This window comes from Chelonia mydas, chromosome 24 (genome assembly GCF_015237465.2).
Source record: "Chelonia mydas isolate rCheMyd1 chromosome 24, rCheMyd1.pri.v2, whole genome shotgun sequence".
Taxonomy (NCBI): Eukaryota; Metazoa; Chordata; order Testudines; family Cheloniidae; genus Chelonia; species Chelonia mydas.
In genome coordinates, this window is record NC_051264.2 from 9,869,663 (window position 1) to 9,888,995 (window position 19,333).

General features: G+C 46.8%; 1 protein-coding gene across 3 annotated transcripts in view; it reads left to right on the top strand.

Annotated features, from left to right (window-relative positions):
* The window catches only part of F11R (F11 receptor), a 48,785-nt gene that overhangs the window by 17,422 nt on the left and 12,030 nt on the right, over nucleotides 1-19,333 (top strand). For all 3 annotated transcript variants that reach the window (XM_037882910.2, XM_037882912.2, XM_043535310.1), the window contains exons 2-3: nucleotides 9,509-9,568; nucleotides 18,468-18,581. In XM_037882910.2, the coding sequence (XP_037738838.1) occupies nucleotides 9,509-9,568; nucleotides 18,468-18,581 (174 nt within the window). The remainder of the gene's footprint in view (nucleotides 1-9,508; nucleotides 9,569-18,467; nucleotides 18,582-19,333) is intronic.

Below are 19,333 nucleotides of genomic sequence, written 5' to 3' on the forward strand. Positions count from 1 at the left end.
TTTTATGTAAAGAGCCTTGGAGTCCTTGGATGGGGAAGGTACCTAAGGTACAGGTACGAAGTGCTGTATTGGTGGTTATCCAGCACCTCATCTGAAGGAAAATTTCACTCAATTTCTTTGTGCTCAGAGTCCTTCACAGTTTTTCTCCAGCATTTCATAAAGCAGAATGGCAATAGATCTGGTGCCCTGGATACCCACCTCTGCCTGCCTAGTAATGGATTGGACATGGGTCTGAAAAGGTCCCAGGAATGTCATTGACCTGCCCTTGCTGGGCAAGTGAAGCTGCATTATGCAGGTCTTTATCCTTGCTTCTGCTTGGCAACCGTTCGGGGTGAAAAATTAAATGACTGGGTGACCTGAAACAATGGCAACTTTAATTTTTTTGGCATGCCTGTTCCATCATGTGCTCTTTGTAGTTTTAGAGCAAAATGACTCATTTGACCCTTCTTGGGTCAATTATGTGTGGCTGTCTGTCTGTCCCCACCCTGGTTCTACATTAACTATTGGCACTGCCTGTGAACTAGTAAGTACCCTCGAACTCCCAGGAACCAGCTTGTAAGGATTGTCATTTACTATGTGTTCGTACAGTCCCTATCACAGTGGGGCCTGTCCTGGTGGTGTCATTTGAAAGTTACCATAATATAAATAGGTGGCTGTGTGGGAAGAGGCAGCTGGCAACTTAATTTTTAAGTGTACTGTGGTAACACCCACAGATTCTAAGCTGGACTGGAGCCTCAGTGTGCCGGGTGCTGCACAAACAGCATAAGAATGGCATCCCTACCAGTGCAAGAGCTTAGAAGTGTCTCCAGTGAGTTGAAATGGCACTGTGGTGCCAGATTTAAATGTACTGGATCAGGCTTAGGCAAGTGTGGGAGCAGCCAGGCATTTATCATACAGAGATTAAATGATGTCTTAATCACCAATTCTGAGTTGTAGCCATTGTGGTGTATTACAAACACGCCCAGAAGGCTTCAGAGGTTATTTCCCAGCAGCTATGTGTAAACCCTGGGGAATAGGCTCAATATTTGCCTTTCAGAAACCCTAAACCATCTTATCCTGTTGGGCTGAATGAAATTCAGGGCTGGCACATAACCTACTCTTACAGACTAGACTGTGACTGCCTGGTATTTAAAGGTCAATCAGCTCAAGGGAACTTCTGCTTTTCAGGAGCAGCTCTGACTTTCTAGTCGCGAGAAGTGGGACTGGGAACAGGGCATTGGTTTATGATGCAGTATGAATGGATGGGTCTCTGGGAGCTGGCCACTAGGAGCCCTTTCAAGTTCAGTTGTATTGATTCTCTTGCCTGTAGAGTTGAACTCTTTATGGATCTAACGTTGGAATGTGGTGAGGAAACTGCATGGAAAAACAGTAACTACTTCTTCTTTTTTTTTTTTTTTTGGTACTGCTGAAATGCCTAGAGGTCCCAACCAAAACTGGGCCCTTGTTGTGCTAGGCAGTGTATGTACACACAGTCTCTGCCCTGAAAAACTTAAAATCTAATAGGACAGAGGGGTGGGAAGGGAAATAGAGGCATTGAAGAAAGGTGATTCTCTTGAGGTTAGAGCAGGTCAGCAACACAGCCTGGTATAATCCAGGAGTCCCGATTTCCAGTTTAGACCAGTCTGCTAGTCCACGCTACCTCTCAGAACTAGTGCATCAACATATGCTGTTGTGCAGACATGCTGAAACCAAAACAGACTGGGTATCTTGAACCCCCTCCTTTCCAAACCTATTTATGTCACTGCTGATGATCTGTAAAAGCCATAGGGTTAGTTTGGCATTTCCTGGTTCAGCTAGCCTGTTTGTTTCAAAGAAAAAAAACAAAGAATCTCCCAGTTTGCTGAGCAGACAAACAATAAGACTTCCAGGCCTCCTTCCTTTACACTTCCAAACAGTGGCCTCTTGAATTGTGCTGTCTCAGCGGGAGGCCTCTTATAAACTGGGTTACCCTTGATTGCTGAGAAATGTCTATCATTTGTGTGATGGAGAGGTTTGGATCTTCCTGGGAAGTGCCTGAGGGGAGACAGATTAATTACAAAACAGGGCTTTGCTCTCTACCTTTGTATCAGCTGGAATCCCGGATGCGGGAACTCTGAAGAATACCAAGTAAAATCTCAACTCCTTTGTCCTCCCTCTCCTCAGCTTGCAGCAGGATTCTCACTCTACTGATTACAGTCAGTTCATGGTAACATCTTACTTTTAATTAACAGCCTCTTGTTTTACATTCACAATCGATTCCTGGCACAGCTGAGATGGCAGCTGCCTGGGTGGAAATGTGTGCCTGCATGTTGAGAGAGTTAATGGTCTCAATCCTGTTTCTTACGGGGCAGATTGGTTGAGGCCCCTTTGAAAGTTTGCCCCCCAAGATCTTCATACTTGAAGGGTTATAAAGCACAGGGGCAGACTTTCATTTTCTTCCTTGAGTGACTTTTTAGGTGCCTCTTAGTTCTCTTGTGCTGGAGGGGCTCCCTTAGTGGGCTAAGCCATGGGGTTTAAAATACCTACTCCTTGGAACTCCAGGTTCAAATCCTCATGGGGGTCAATGCAGCCACTTGTCCTTCCAAGATCCTTAGATTTTCACTTGGACCTGGTATTTCTTCCCGCTTAGTGCAAGAGGAGGGACAGATGCTGCCCAGGCTATGATCTGGTGTGCCATCACTATTCAGGTCTAGCAAAGCCCTTTAGCAGATCAAGGCTCAGGGAGTCCTGAGGTCTTTGGTATTTCAATAATAAAAAAAAACCCCAACCCGCTATTCTGAAAAGCTGTAACCTCTTCTTGCACGGGAGCAGCAAGGGGCAAAAGCAAATCGCTTGTTCTGTTCTGTTTCACAGCTCGCCTTTAAAGATGAGTTGTAGGTATACTGGGGTCGGGGGTAAAGCAGAAGCTGCAGGGAGCTGATGAAAGTAATTTGTCATGGTACCTTATTCAATGAGGTCATTTCCTGTCCCAGAGAGAGAGTTGCTGCATCTCCTAGTTCACTAGGAGTTGCACCACCAGCTCAGTCCACCAGTCTGTGCTACCAGGATATTTATCTCTCCCCCCTCCCCCTCCCCCCCCCCCAGGAATGCTCAAATCGATGCTTGAATGCATCCAGCACTGTTGCGTTTGCTTTGAGCAAGGCTAGCTGCCATACACAGGGCTGTCCCTAGACATTTTGGTGCCCTACACAGCACCTCTGCGGGAGGCATCCCCAGGCCTCTGTGGGGGGTGAGGGGGCAGGAGCAGGCTTGGGGGGAGACTGCCCCCCAGCACGAGCCGGCGGAGTGGGTTGGGGCCGGGTCGCTCTACTTCCTGTCGCCTGGTGAGTGCGGGTAAGGTCCATCACTGTACAGGAAGGTGCTCCCCCATCCGCCCAGCTGCAGTGCATCTGGACCTCCCAGAACCCCCCAAGCCCTCCATACTCAAACCCCACTCCACTGAACCTTGATCCCTGCATCTGGAGCCCACCTGCACCCAGATCCCCTGCCTCTGGACCTGCACCCAGACCACCCCCCACTGAGCTCCCTGCACTCAATCCCTCACCCTGACAAGCCTCCCCCTCTGCACCACCTTGAGCCCCCACCTCCAGACCCCTATGCCACTGATCCTCCACACCCTCAGCACCCAGCCCTTCCTGCTGAGACCCTTGCACCCAGATCCCCAACCACTTTCACCTGGAAGCCCCTGCAGAGTCCCATTGCCCGTGTACCTGGGATCCCCCCGACTGAGCAGCCTGTGCCCAGATTGTCCCACACAGAATCCTCTCATCCGACTACAGGATCACCCCACATTGAACCCCTCCACACTTGGCTGAGCCTGCTTGCCTGCCTCACACCTGGCGCAGAGGGGCAGGGTCCTAGGGTGTTTCGGGGTAGGCCCAGACCTTGTGCTGTGTCAGGGTCGGGTGCAGCCTCACCACTGAGTCTGTGCCCTGTGGGTGTGAGGTGGGGAGGCTGTACGATGATCTCCCACCTTCGTACAACCAGTGGCCTGTGCTCCCCAGTGCCATGCTGGAGCCTCTGCATTTATTTATTGATAGATAAAGCTTGCAGAATTTTAAAATATTGTGTGCAGAATTTTTAATTTTTTGGCACAGATTGCCCTCAGGAATAACAGGCAGATGCTCTTTAATGTAGCAGGCAAAGGCAGAATGCCAGATTTGAGGACTAGAAAGTGAAACTTGAAAAATTCAAACCGGAAACAAGAGGCACATTTTTAACAGTGAGAGGGCATATCGCCCACTGGGACAGTGAACCAAGAAGTTTGGTGGGTTCTCCGTCACTTGAAATCTTTAAATCATGATGATTGAGTGTCTTAAAATATATGCTAAAAGAAAAGGAGTACTTGTGGCACCTTAGAGACTAACGCATTTATTTGAGCATAAGCTTTCGTGATGAAGTGAGCTGTAGCTCACGAAAGCTCATGCTCAAATAAATTTGTTAGCCTCTAAGGTGCCACAAGTCCTCCTTTTCTTTTTGCGGATACAGACTAACGTGGCTGCTACTCTGAAACTTAAAATATATGCTGTAGCTCAGTTACAAGGTCTTGGACTTGAGACAGGAATTGCTGGGTGAAATTCTAAGGCCTGTGCTTTACAGGAGGTCAGATTAGATGGCCACACTGGCCCTTCCAGCACTTAAAAATCTATGGTCCTGTGTCTTGTCTTCCAAAGAATAGAGTCCCTTATGCCACACAGGTTGCTATTAATGTAGTAAGATATCTCCTTTTGTGTACACTGAAAAATGCCACTTCTGTGGTTCACATTCTGAAACATTGGTGCAGGACCAACCAGTGATGGATTTACTCCCACAAACGTTTCTCTCAGGGAACTGTGGGGCAAGGCCACTGGTACAGCCGTCCTTGGAGGGTGTGCTATGTGTTATAATTTGGACCTAGGCACGGTGGCATGTCTTTATGGGTTATATCTGTGTGTTTAATTGTGAAATGGTGTCTTCATGTTGTTGTGTAGACTCCAGACTACTGCTCAGGCTGAAACTCGCTGACTCAAAGAACCCCTACTTTGTGTGTGAATTCTGTTGATTGTCATCTAGCTGATTCAGTTTTCCATGTGATTAGTACTGCATATTACTGGTTTTCACTCTCTAGTTACTTAACTGACTTTAATCAATGACTAATTTGATTTGCCCCATTTCCAGCCTTTTGCTGCCACTTAGCAGCCATTTTTTCAGACTGCTGCTTAGGTTTTTTTCTGCCTGGTTCAATTTACAGCCATAATGTCCATTAACACTTCTTCATTTTACACCTCTGTCATTTCTCTCCTGACTTGCCGCCACCCCCTCCCCAATCCTGCTTTTTGTCCCTGGTGGGCTGGCAATACTGATACAGTTAAAATCATTTAACTTAAGGTATACCAAAGAACCAAAATGTAGTGAAACCTGATCATGGGACCTTAAAACTGTCTTCTGCTTACCCTAATCGTCATTGTGTCACAGGCCTGAATACTGCAAGAACCATATTTAGAGGCAGCTGTGAAATGTATAGCTTAACTTTGTAGTCAGGAAAAATAACAGGATACAGCTGTTAGAGAACTGTTTCTATCCTGGTAGATACTAGGCTAAGTCATAGTTTCTTAACATTGCGACATAGAAGGAAATGTCATAAACATGGGTTTCAGAGTAACAGCCGTGTTAGTCTGTATTTGCAAAAAGAAAAGGAGTACTTGTGGCACCTTAGAGACTAACCAATTTTTTTGAGCATAAGCTTTCCGATGCATCCGATGAAGTGAGCTGTAGCTCACGAAAGCTTATGCTCAAATAAATTGGTTAGTCTCTAAGGTGCCACAAGTACTCCTCTTCTATAAACATGGGTGGCTCATGGGCAGATTTTATGACCATTTAAATTGGTTATAAGGCCCCGTCTACAGAGCAGCCCTGTCACTGTTCCCAGTTACAACATAGCTTTTCCTCAGAATAATCAAAGCATGGTTTACATTTGGTGGCGTTGACTGGATCTTGGCTATTCCCGATGGGCTGTGTAAGAGCCTTCGCAGACAGGGCTGAATCCTCCCAAGACCTGTCTCTACTACAAAGCGGAGCCATGATTTAGCTGTCACCCTGGTATGGTTGTGGAATCAGTGGGGCTTTAGATTGTGAACTTCCTAGGAAGGAACCCTGTCTTGTAAACTTCCCCCACACTTATGACACTGTAGAAAGCCACCCCTTATGAGAAGGGATTTAAGTATAAGAATACTTACCGATGGGGAAACTGAGGAACTTGTGTGAGTTGCCCAAGGCAGAGCCAAGACTAGCACTTAGCAATCAGGGATCCAAGATGACTGCCACTGTAGAAGCAGCCCGTCCACCTGAGGCACACACTAAATGTGTCAAGCTTCAGAAGCACACAGGATCACTAGCAAGTCTTGAATACTCATGCTGGTGGGGAGTGGTAACTTGCCTGCAAGTCGTAGGCATCTGGAGGAAACAACCCCACAAGGAAATGTAAAAGAAGTGGGGAAGCAGGTACCATAAAAATCATTAAAAACCTGCCACACTGCTGGGGAGTGAGGACACCTATGCCAAAGCAGCATGAGTTCCCAGATATGGGGCCCTGTATAAAGTCCTGTCTTGTGTAATCTGTTCCGAACAGAGTTGGAAATGCGGAGCCTGATGACTAAAGACTGGGGATTGGTGGGGGGAGGTGTTTGAAAAATGCCAAGCTAAGTTTCATTTGACAGATATGGGCTAGGCTCCCTGTGAAACTCCTGAACAAAGTGGGGGCTGCGTGGGAGGAGACGATACAGAACAGGTGGAACAGGAAATTCCACCAGGCAGCCTATAAAAGCCAACTGAACTTCTCTCCCTTGTTCCACTCCACCCCCTCCCTGTTTAATGTACAGCTATCTCTTCGCTGGTTTTGGTTCTGATACACTGTTCTTGCCCTTTAGTTGGGGACACAGTATCTTTCACATCGCTTTACTGGCCTACTCCCTTCCTCCATTTTGGTAACAGCTTTGCTTGATTATTTTCTTCTGACAGAGCAACTGTTGGGGAAATTAAGATGTCACACTTGGTTAGCCTGTCTCAATCTTCTATTGCAATTAATTCAGATTATCTTGTCTATGCCGCTTGTGCTATGGATTGAAAACTAGCAGGGTAATGACAATGTGGTGGGATTGACTCCTGGGTAATAGTGACACGGCCAGATAGATACCTAGATAACTGTCTAGTTGGGTGCCACAGGGTTGGGTCTTATCTCTAGAGAATTGCACAGGACTGGTGGCCTACGATTTGGGTTGTGTCCCTGGCTTTGTCACAGTCTTGTTGTGTAAGCCTAGGTAAGTCACGTATTGGTCTGGGGTATTGGGGATTTGTGTTTTGGTAGCATGTAGGAGCCCCAACATGCTAAGCACTGTACAGACATGGAACAAAGACTATTCCTGCCCCAAACACCTGACAGGTAAAGTACCTCTGTGTGCTTCAATTGCCGCTTTATAAAACAGGGCCACTTGCTGACCCCATCCCATGGGATTTGGAGAGACTCGGAGGCAGAGACTTGCCAAGCCGTGTCGAGGGGATTTTGGATGCCCAGTGCCCATTACAGTTAGTCCCTTAGGCAGCTTTGAGCATCTTAGTCTAAACTCTCATGTTTGTAAAGCAGAAAATGCTGTAGATCTTACAAATTAAAGCTCTGCAATTGTCTCCTATATGAGAGAAAAAGTATGTTAATGACATTCATATGATGCTAAATCAGGAGAAGTAGCAAACAGTAGCGAGGGCAGAGAAATAGCGTAGAGGGACCCAAAGAGATTTAAAAACAAAAGGAGAATAATCTTATAAAACTGCAATCTAATCTGAGGTTAAACATATTCACTAGGAGCTAGAAACCTAGAGAGCAGTAATGCTGAGAGACCCAAAGTTCCTAGCAAACAGTGAAATAGGCATGCAGCTAAAAAGGCTAATGTTGTTTTAAGCTGTATGAGTGGAAGCATCTAGTCTCAGGCTATGTCTACACTACAAGCACTTCAGCGGCACAGCTGCAATGCTGAAGTTATGCTGTTGTAGCATAGACACTTGCAACAGTGACAGTTTTTTTTTCTGTTGCTGTAGTAAATCCATGCTCTCATGAGGCAGTAGCTGAGTCTACAGTGTCTATACCAGGGTTTAAGTTGGCTTAACTATGTCTTTCTGCAACATAACTTGGTCGAATTGAGGTTTTAGGTGTAGACCAGGCCTTAGAAGCTCTCACTTTTCTGCTCTATCTAACTAGGTGGTGTTACCGTACCTGGAATACTGTTTTCACTTTGGAAGGTGTAACACTTCCTGTATCTCACTTCCTGGAAGGTGTAACACCTGAAGTTCTCGGAGATGACTGAGAAATTATCAGTGGTCCAAAGGGATGAGCGGAGGAAAGATTAAGAACTACTAGTTGACGCATTGCCAACTCTACATGGCTTTTGGCCTTTCTCACTTTATCCCTACATGTTCTGACCTCAATAAGGTAGCTTTCCTTGCTGATCCCTCCCATCTTCCACTCCTTGTAGGCTTTCTGCTTTTTCTTCATCACCTCTCTGAGATGCTTGCTCATCCAGCTTGGTCTACAACTCCTGCCTGTGAATTTTTTCCCCTTTCTTGGGATGCAGGCTTCTGATAGTTTCTGCAACTTTGACTTGAAGTAATTCCAGGCCTTCTCCGCCTTTAGATCCACAAGTTCTTCAGTCCATATGACATATGAAGGAGGCCTGGAAAGACCTTTTTCCCACCAAAAAAACCTGCTTTGTGCTTTTACCTTAACATCAGGGATGTCAAGTCAGGACTCCTCTGGTTTTGCTGCAGGCCTTCTAGGAGGTCTCAGGTGTTTGCTGTGAGCTTTGCATTAACTGCAGGAGTGAGAGTGTGGAACTTTTAACAGAGGCTTCCTTTGTCCAAAATATTAGTCATAGATGCCTTGGGCTGTGTGGTCTGCCTGCCCCACCCTTTGGGAACTTGCCTCTCCCTCCCTGGGGAAGAGGAACCAGCCTGTGCACACTTCAGTCAGTTTTGGCTCTTTCTTGGTGGATCAGAGATAAGCTGCGTGGTTTTGTGTGGGGAGGAGGAGTGCTGCTGAGACTGGGGAGGCAATCAGCAGGGGGTGGGCGGGGTGCGCGCAATTGTTTAAAGAGGAAGTGGGGAAGAAATTTGTATCTGTCTTGTCTTCAGATTGTAAGCGCTTTGGGGCAGGGACTGTCTTCTGTACACATGCAGTGTCTAGCCTAGTGGGGCCCTGATCCTTGTTCAGGGCTGTAAGGCCTTACCGAATACAAACATTTAACTTTGTCTTAACAAACACCAACCAGAAAGCAAAGCTTGAAGCAGTCTGACTAAAAACCCCTTGGCAACTACTGTAAGGCTAAGAGTTCTCCAAGAAAATGAGGTAGAAAAGAATGTTCTTAAGGTGTTGATCCTTCATAGGAGAGCTGAATCTCTGTGGGGTTGAGCTTGGCAGCTGTTCTGCTGGCTCTGGGATCACTTGGGTTCTGTGGTTTGTAAACAAACATCTATCCTAATCGTATTTTTTTTCTCCTTCCCATAGGGTCCTTGATATCTGCCCAGGTGATGGACACAAAAACCATTCAAGTGCCTGAGAACGACCGTAAGTGTGGAGTGCTAAATTAATAGATTCAAAGGCCGGAAGGGCCACTGTGATCTAGTCAGACTCCCTTGATAACACAGGCCATAGGTCTTCCCTGAATTAATTGCTGTTGGAACTAGAGCAGATCTTCTGAAAAAACGATTGATTTAAAAATTGCCAGTGATGGAGAAGTTATGTTGATTGCTGCCCTGTGCAGTCAAGGTGTAGTTCCACCCACTGGCCTTTCCCAGCTGGGGAATGATCTCTGAGGGCTGGTCTACATTGAAAACTTACATTGGCAGAGCAACATATCTGAGAGGTATGAAAAATCCACCCCCCTGAGAGATAGCTATGCCAGCCTAAGCCCCGGTGTAGACAGCACTAGGTGAATGAAGAATTATTCTGTTGACCTAGCTACTGCCTCTTGGGAAGTTGGGTTAACTACAGTGACACGAGAATCCCTCCTATCGCTGTAGTGTCTATGCGCAAGCTCTCAAACTGCTACTGTGGCCTTGCTTCCTTCGAGCAAAAGTCAGTGCATTGATCTTTAGGAGCACTGATAGCTCTTAGCTCACAAACTGCAAAGATTATCCCTGGGTTGGTTCCTGCCAGCTGGTTTAGTTCAGTTGTTTTCAGCTTTGTGAAAAGGGCCCTTGTAAAGCACCAGCTAATATATATAAAAACTGGTTTAGATGTGATTCTGTTTGCACATATTGAATGTGATCTAGTCATGACCACTTGTTCCTGAGATGCTGTAAGATCAGTTCTTCTTCAACTTGGCGTCCATGTGGATTCCACTGCAGCTGCACGTGCATCTCGTCGGCATGAGTTCGGTTTCTTTTGAATAGCTGTGCTTGTTGGAACCGCTTATCTTCTCCCCGCTCTTTCCTAGCCCCTTCGTGCTCCCGTTTGAGGGCATAAAAGGCAGAGCAGATGCAATCCTCCCTCACTTCCCTTTGATGCCCATGGCAGCAAGACAGGACTGAGCGAGTGTCTGACCTAACTGTGAACACAGTTATTTTTAATCAAATTTGTGAAAAAAATCTTCATCTTCACACTCCTTTCATGTGGATATTTAAAAAAAAAAAAAAAAGTTACTGAGGCACCCCTCCCCTGCCACATCTCATGGCAGACTTCAAAATCTGCCTATCAAGGATGGACACAGTCAAGGCAGCTTCTGCCTGTGGGAGAGCCACCTCCTGGATGGGTGCTCTGTGGTCAAGTCCTTTTCATCTAGGGTCATTCTGCTCAGGCTGCATATGCTGGAGCAGTCCACATGGGTCACGTAAGACACAAGTGATAGCCACTACCACCGTGAGGCTAGTTAAGCAGTTATCGGCCAGCGCTCTCTTGAGGATAGGTCATGCTCCAGGATCGAGCGCTGAAAAGAAAGCGAAGAGAATATTGGCAGAGCTGGCACAAGTGACTACGATGCCAATCACTTCAATATTGGCAAAGGCCTCTGCGCTGAAAGCCGCGGTACTGACACTCTTGGCAAGGACAGCCCTGGTGTCCGCATCAGTCACTCTGGCGCTGGCTTCCCAGGCAGTAAAGCTGGCATGCGTGCCCATACATAAAGATGAGACGCACTCGTGGGACTGGACAGAGCCAATATATAGCACTAAACTTGAAGGAAGGTCCCAAAAGGAGGAAACAAAACCTCTATTTAAAGGCCAGAGCATCTGAATCCTTGACACAGGCCATGAGGGACCCAGCACCAATCTTGGCACAGTTCTCTGCTCTGGGGTAATCTGGATCCCCTCCAGACATGTTCCCTGTGCGGCCCCAATGGCACATTGCCTGATGACACTGCTGTTGGAAGAGATACTCCTCCTCACCTAACCCATGTACTCCTCCTTGCTCAAATTGAGTAAAGAGCCCCCTCTTCCTTAGGAGAGAACCTGTAATCGGAGTCGCAGGGGGGCCAACTGAGGTCACTCAATTAGGGTGAACTGCAGAGAATGGGGCAGACAGCCCCAAAGCTGGTGGATATTCCAATACCTACATTTACCAAACCAGCACAAAACAGCTTCTATAACACCTCACTGGTTACCCAGAAGCCAACAACACAGTTCCCTTAAAGCAACCCAGCCTTAGGCCTCCACCCAGACACGCAAGTCAAATATAATGAGGATTACTGAAAATCTTATTCATCATAAAAATTTCTACTGAAAGCTTATGCTCAAATAAATTTTAGTCTCTAAGGTGCCACAAGTCCTCCTTTTCTTTTTGCGGATACAGACTAACACAGCTGCTACTCTTGACACCTACCTCCCAAGAGTTTTCAGAATTTGTGCACAGGTTATAATCCAATGTTTATATTCAGGGTGGTCCAGTCAGGACGAGGATCTCAATCTTGGGTTTAAGCTTCCCCTGCATGAAGCATCAATCAGATCTGAGATAAAAAGGATTGGGATCCAAGGCATCTTTTTGCAGTTAGGAGTCCTTAGGTGAACAATAGGCAATCACGGATACTTTGAAGTGGACCTATTTCCTAAGCATTACTGGTAACGCTTTGATTTAGTTGGTGTTGGTCCTGCTTTGAGCAGGGGGTTGGACTAGATGACCTCCTGAGGTCTCCCTTCCAACCCTGATATTCTATGATTCTAATTAGCTACACGGTTTTACATAAGGCAGTTTATCCGTTAGGCAGTCTATCACAAACTTTAAAGTGACATATAGCCAGTGACATTATTTCACCCAAGACCCATCTAAATGTTAATATTCCCTTTTGATCTCTGAATCAACAGCTGTAGTGACAGACAAGAACTGACTGTTTACATGACTAACATTAAACAAGATACAAGTAAACATACAATTCGTATCGCCTTTAATTTCTAACAACATAGGCTAGAACTTTGAAATGCAAACCCATCTACCATGGAATGGCCCTAATTACCATTCAAATCTTCTAACATGTCTCTAAAGGTTGGCTTTGGGTTATATAGCCTGCAAGCTGCTTGGCCAGAAAGGGTTATGTGTCATACTTTGTATAAGATTTGTTGCAATTATATAACAGTGGTAGCAACAATGGTTTGCATGGTCCTATTTTAATCAGACAATGTCACAGATCCCAAGGAGGTTGCTGGGGAGCCTAGTTACCCATATGATGTCACCTTATCCTTACTGGGGACCATCAGCTCTTGTGTCTGGGAGCAAGATCCCTCTCCCATGTTTCCAGAAAGGAAGCAATCCTGTTCCCCAGTGGCATCATTAACCAAGCCACCCACATCAGAACCAAACATGGGCCCACAAGAGCAGGAAGCAAGGGAGGGATCACAACGACCCCCATCTCCACTCAAGGACAAGGCAGTGACACCAGCCCCAGTCCCAGCAATTGAGTTTAAAGCTTTTCAAGACCTCCTTTCCTGCACTGCAGAGACCTTGGATACCGAGACTACATTTATACAAGAGAAGTCTTTATTTTGAACACCATGATGCTGGCCAGAATCACCCTTTCTATTAACAAGGGGCTTCTGGAACCAGCTAAAGGACTACAGTGCTGGGCACTTTTCCTCCCTCTTTGACAAGGGTGGAGAACAGATACCAGTGCCTCCAAAGGGCTTTGAACACACACATGTCCATCCAAATGCAGAGTTCCTGGCTGTTGCGTGAGCAACAGGAGAAATCACAGTCCACAAAAGGCATGCCTAATGACAAAGACCCCAAAAGTTGGATCTCCATGGACACAAGGCATACTCATCAGCCTCCCTCCAGCTGGCAAATTACCAGGCCCTGTTCACCAAATACACCTTTCTCATTTGGGAGAGGGTCACTCCCTTCCTATCCAAGATCCCTCAAGATAACAAGGACAAGTTGAAAGAAGAAATCAAGGAATGCCAGATGGTAATGAGAGCATCCCTACAGGCAGCCAAGAATGCATCTCATGTGGCCACTGTCATCACTACGAGATGGGCCTCGTGGGTACAGGCCACGATAGAGGGCCTGCCCTTTAATGGGATGGAGCTCTTCAACCAGAAAACAAAGTATTCCAGTCCCTCAAGGAAAGCTCTGTGGTTCTTAAGGATTTACACACTTACAAGTAGCAGCCCAAGCAGAGAGACAGGTCACCATCCTACTAGTGGGCTCGACAGCCAGAGTACACACAAAGAAAGAATCCCAGATACTCCTAGGGGCACCCATCTTCTATCACCTCAGTGCACCAGACTCCCTCTGAGGCAGCAGATTTGACAGGAGCATTGGGAGTTGCATTGGAGTCAGCGTGGAGCCTGCATCCACCTTCAGGAACCGCCTTGCCCCTTTCCACTGGGCCTGGGCAGCCATGAGAGCCAACAAATGGGTGCTAGAAATTGCCCATGGCTCCCCAATCCATTTCCACACATTACCCCCTGCCCCATCCTTCTTCAGAGATCCTTGTCATGAGAACCTATTACAGACAGAAGTGTACTAGTTGCTTCAAGCCATAGAAGAGATGTACTGGGGAAGAGGATTATACTACAGTTTATATACCTTATTCTGAAGAAGAAAGGAGTTTTTGTCCTATCCAAGCTTCATCCTAGACCTGAGAAGATTGGACACATATAAGCCTAATTCAGGATGGTAACGCTTGCCTCCATCATCCTATCTCTTCAGTCTCAAGGCTGGTTTGTGGCTCTCTGCTGACAAGACACGTACTTCAACATAGCCATCCATCCGGCTCGCAGGAAGCACCTAGGACTCACAGTGGGGCCCCATTGTTATCAGTGCAACATTCTGCCTTTTGGACTCTCCGTGGCACTGAGTCTTCACAAAGTGCCTCGCGGTAGCAACAGCCCATTCACGTTTACCCTCACCTCGACAGCTGGATGATCGGTGGGCAGATCCCAGGAGGAAATGGCGGAAAGCCTGGACTACACGCTATCCCTATTAGCTCACCAGGGGGCCCAGCTGAGCGAGGGAAAAAATCTCTTATCCCACCACAGGCAATAGAGTTCCCAGGAGCCTTGACTCTGGATCCGTCAGAGCGAGCCTTCCTGGAGACAAGTATAGTCTTGGGATCGAATCAAACCAGACTGACAGTGCAGATGTGTCTGGGGCTGTGAGGCCATAGGTTGATGTACACATACATAACACCACTTGCCAGGTTTCACCTGCGGCTACTCCAGCTCCTGCTCAAGTTGGTCTTTTTCCCCAGTAAAACAAGAAGGTTGTGGTTCCGCCACAAGACGTAACAGAACTGAGAGATGGTAGGAACCCCAGTGCTCTGCTCTGCCCCCGCCCTGGTAAGGACTTTAATCACAGATGTATCAGAAACATGTTTGGGAGCCTACCTATACCATCTACAGATGCAAGGAACTTGTTACCCAGGAAACTCAGGGCTCCACATCAGTGCCCTGGAGCTCAGGGCCATCAGGCTACCCTGCACGCCACCTTCCTACCTGCTCTCTCAAACTCCACAGTGCACATCCTGACTGACAACACTTGCGACACACTACATCAACAAGCAAAGAGGTGCACACGTGTCTCCCCTATTGGGATGCCTTCAAGCTCTGGACACGGTGCTGCTGACACCTGATAACCCCATGTCTCTATGCAACTCCAATGCAACCCCAATAGCTCTCCATCTCCCAGGAGTTGGCAACGACCTGGTGGACTTGCTGAGCAGAAAATCCATGGCTAGTCGGGAGTGGTCCCTGGAGAGATACATGATAGAGCCAAGATCCCACTACTGGGGAGCTCCTGTGGTAGGCCTGTTTGCCACCCAGGAAAACACTAAGAGTCAGCATTTCTGTTCCAAAGGGGGCAGGAGCCTGGCATTATTTCCCAACACTGTCCTTCTGCAATGGAGTCCAGGTATCCTGTTTGCCTTTCCTCCAATTCCCCTGGTCCCAGCATGATTTCCAAAATCAAGAGACCCAAGCCCCAGTCATTCCTGTAGCTCCCAGCTGGCCCAGGCAGTTTTGGCCAATGGATCTTCTGCCAGTGTCCATTCAGCCACCAATCCTGTCCAGACCTGATCTCCCAGCATCCTGGCCAGATACTCTATCCACACCTGAAGTCTCTGTACCTGACTGCCCAGATGTTTGGGTGAATGACACAGATGGACTGCTGAGACAAGTCCAGGAGATCCTTATACAGACCATTAGCTTTTACGCATTGGACTTAGCTGCCAGGGCAGATGTAAAGTTTGGGAGAACAGTATTACAATCCCTATTCAACTGATGCAGTTAGCTCTCTTCGTTCCTGCTGTCCAGAGGGGACACTGATGGCCAGCCACCTACAGTGGAATCGATACCGATACTTTCAGAAAACAGACTGGTTCCTACCCTGCAGTAACGGTGGTTCTTCAAGATGTTGCAGTCAGGATGGATCCCACAAGCCACCTTCCATCACCAGTTTCGGAGTCATCCGCTAATGCGGGCTTTGAGTTGTGAGGGAGCCGAAGGACATGCGTGGCCCTTGTTAAATGATGTTGGAGGTTGAAATGTCGTTCCCTTCGGAACATTCAGGCTGCTGCTCAGTGCTTCTGTCCTTGTTATCAGTACTAACAGCAACTAAGGCAGCCTGCTCATTCAGCAGACCTCTGTTACTCGTAAAGAATGACCATCGGTAGGGTGACAAAGGCACTCAGCCAGGTTTATTGTCCTCAGGGCAGTCCTGGCTCTGTGGTTGCAGGCACACTAACACATGCGTGCCCAGTCAGTAGCAGGAGTCTCTGCTGTCCCCGAGGTCACACAAAGGGTTAAGGCGAGTTACCCCGACACTTGTGGACTGAGATAAATAACTTACGTACCACCTTACGTGTTCCATGACATCTGCTTTTTACCTCCCGTTGTTCCTGATATCTTGGAAAAAAACATCCCTATTCAGTATTCTGTCACACCCAATCTAGTACAAGATCAGATGATTTATCTGTAGTAGCTGGAATATATTTACATAAATATCTAGTGCCTAGTACACTAGCAACAACTTTGACAAGTTCATGCACTGAATAGTGAACTTGTAAGTATCTGCTTTAATACACGGCCTGATTTTGGCTCTCAGCCTCTGGTTCAGGACACAGATCTTGCACCAGGCTGAGTGCTCCAGGCTCTCTCTGCCTATTACAGCCCTGAACAGATACTGCTATTCAAAATATCTGAACTCATGCATATGAGACGCATGTGCACCTTCTGTGGGATCCACACTGACGACATCTCAAAGAAGCACAGCTGCTGTAGGGTAAGAAACTGTTCTCTCCAGTAGAAAATACACGTGGAGTCTTTCTGCACTCACCAAAACTACTGTAGTATTACTTTGAGTACTGAATCTTTGAAATTCAAGTACTTCTTGCTCTAGAGATTCCAGTATCCATGTCTCAGACGAAATGTAGATGAAAGTTTGGGGCTTAATAGCTGTTGTATCGGAGCATATTGATGAGTTTCAGGGTGGAGATGATGCCTGAGCGCAAACAAGATGGCTGAATTAGTACAAAAAGAAAAGGAGTACGTGTGGCACCTTAGAGACTAACAAATTTATTTGAGCATAAGCTTTTGTGAGCTACAGCTCACTTCATCGGATGAATTAGTACAGAATCTGGAATGGCCTCTGGCAAGTTGAACTACTAAATCTAGGGTAAAACTTTCAAACGAAGTACCTAAGCGGCCAGATTGTCAAATATATTTAGGTGCTTATTGATGCAGATAGGTGCCTAGTGAGTATTCAAAAGCACCTCGGTGGGCTAGAAATGTAACTCCCATTGGTTTCACTTTTACAAATCCCAAAAGGTGCCTCCCTGCATCTTTAGGTACCTAAATACCTTTGGAAAAATTGGCCCTAAGTGACTTAAAAGCTCCTAAATCGTTAGGCATGTTTTGAAAATGTTACCCCTAGGTTTTTTTTGTTAATGTCGGTTGCCAGTGACAACTCCATCTCTAATTTCCCAGGCATTCAAGAAGGAGCGGAACGTAGCTCCACTCTGCTTCGGGCTGCCAATATGATGTCAGTTTTCTAATTTATTGTTAATATTGGATTCACACTTACAAGAACACTGATTTGTAATCTAGTAAATCTCAATGAGTTCCCAGTAGTTTCAGATACAGTACTTGTCCCTGTTAGTTTCTGCAGCTTCACAATCAATTTCCTGTTTTAAGTTTCCATAACTGAATTTCTGCCCTTTTGCTGATGGAAAGACCCACATAAACTGACCACACAAGGCAGCATTGAAACGGACTATACCCAAAGTGCTGCCAAATGCACGAAGTGAACGAAAAAGCTTGTTAATGTTTTTGTTCCAGTGATTTTAGTATTGCATGTCAGCAGTAGACTGCATTTTCAGACCCATGTGACGTTAACATGGTGGCCCTCAGGAAATGGTAGATTTTTTTTTTTTTAAGGCCAGAAGGGACCATTAGATCATCTATTCTGACCTCCTGCATCTGACAGGCCAGAGAATTTCACCCACTTACCCCTATATTGAGCCCAATCACTTGTTTGGTTAAAGCATCTCTTCCAGCAAGGCAGCCGGGACGGATTTGAAGGCATCAAGAGTTGAGGAATCCATCACTTCCCTGGATGGTTCCAACGGTTAATCACTCTTTTAAAAACAATACAATATTGTGAACAGATCTGACTTTTTCCAGCCATTGGTGGTTCTTCTGCCTTTCTGTGCCCAAGAGCCCTTTAGTACCTGGTATTTTTTTCCCTGAGAGCATACTTATATGCCATAATCATGTGATCTTGCAATCTTTTCAATGAACTAAACAGCTCTCTAAGCCTCTCACTTATAGGCATTTTTTCCAACTCTTGGGATTCAGGAAGGATGATCCCTTCACGCTACGTGGTAATTGGTCCTGGGTATAAATGAAAATCTGGCTCCCAGTCCCTTTTAAAACAAATGTTGTTGGCTTAGCTCTGCCAGGTGTTTACAAATAGGATCTTATTACATGAGATTACCTTTGGGATGCAGTGCCAATGCTGAGTTATTGCTGTGTCTTTCCAGCAATTGAAATACCCTGTGCTGCGTACGTATCGCAAAGCGGAACACCCAGGGTCGAGTGGAAGTTTGAAAAGGGCTCTTCAATAGTGCTGTTCTATTATGATTCCAAATTCACAGGTACGTGAGTCCATTGTACAGAGTGTCTGAGGGCCCCTTTACGGTTTCTGGTCCAGGTGTTGGATAAGCACAGGTTATACCAGCTGGTTGCAGCATCTGAGGCAGGGTGGATTATTTTAAATCAGAGCGCTTTAAATGATCGATTTTTATCCTGTTTTGCATTTGTACTTTTTAGTTATTTTCAGTGATGGCTTTAGCAGGGTGGATGGGTTCACTTGCACCCACAGATGTCATGAAACAAAGGGTGCAAAAACAGAAATACATTGTTTCCCAGCCGTATGTGAATGGCAGGCCCCAGTGGGTGGAGACCGCCCTGCAGCCATCCTGGAACATCAGCAACTCCATGTACCAGGTCACAATGCCTGGTGTAGGAAGCCAGGCCCAGTCTTGCGAGACAGGAGCCACTGCTAGAGATAGGGTTTCCAGGTATCTGGTTTTCGACCAGAACACCCAATGGAAAAGGGACCCTGGCGGTGCTGACTGGGCCGTTAAAAGTCCAGTTGTCGGTGCATTGGTGCTAGCAGGCTCCATGGCACGGCTCCTGGGAAGCGGCTGGTATGTCCCTCTGGCTCGAGGCTGGCCAAGGGGGCTCCATGCACTGTCCCCACCACAAGTGCCGGCTGCGGCAGGGGCAGTGTCTGCTGGTGGGGGCAGCTCACAGAGCCACCTGGCCACCCCCAAGCTCAAGGGACCTGTTGTTGCCACTTCCTGGGAGCTGCCTGAGGTAAGCGCCGCCCAGAGCCCACACACCC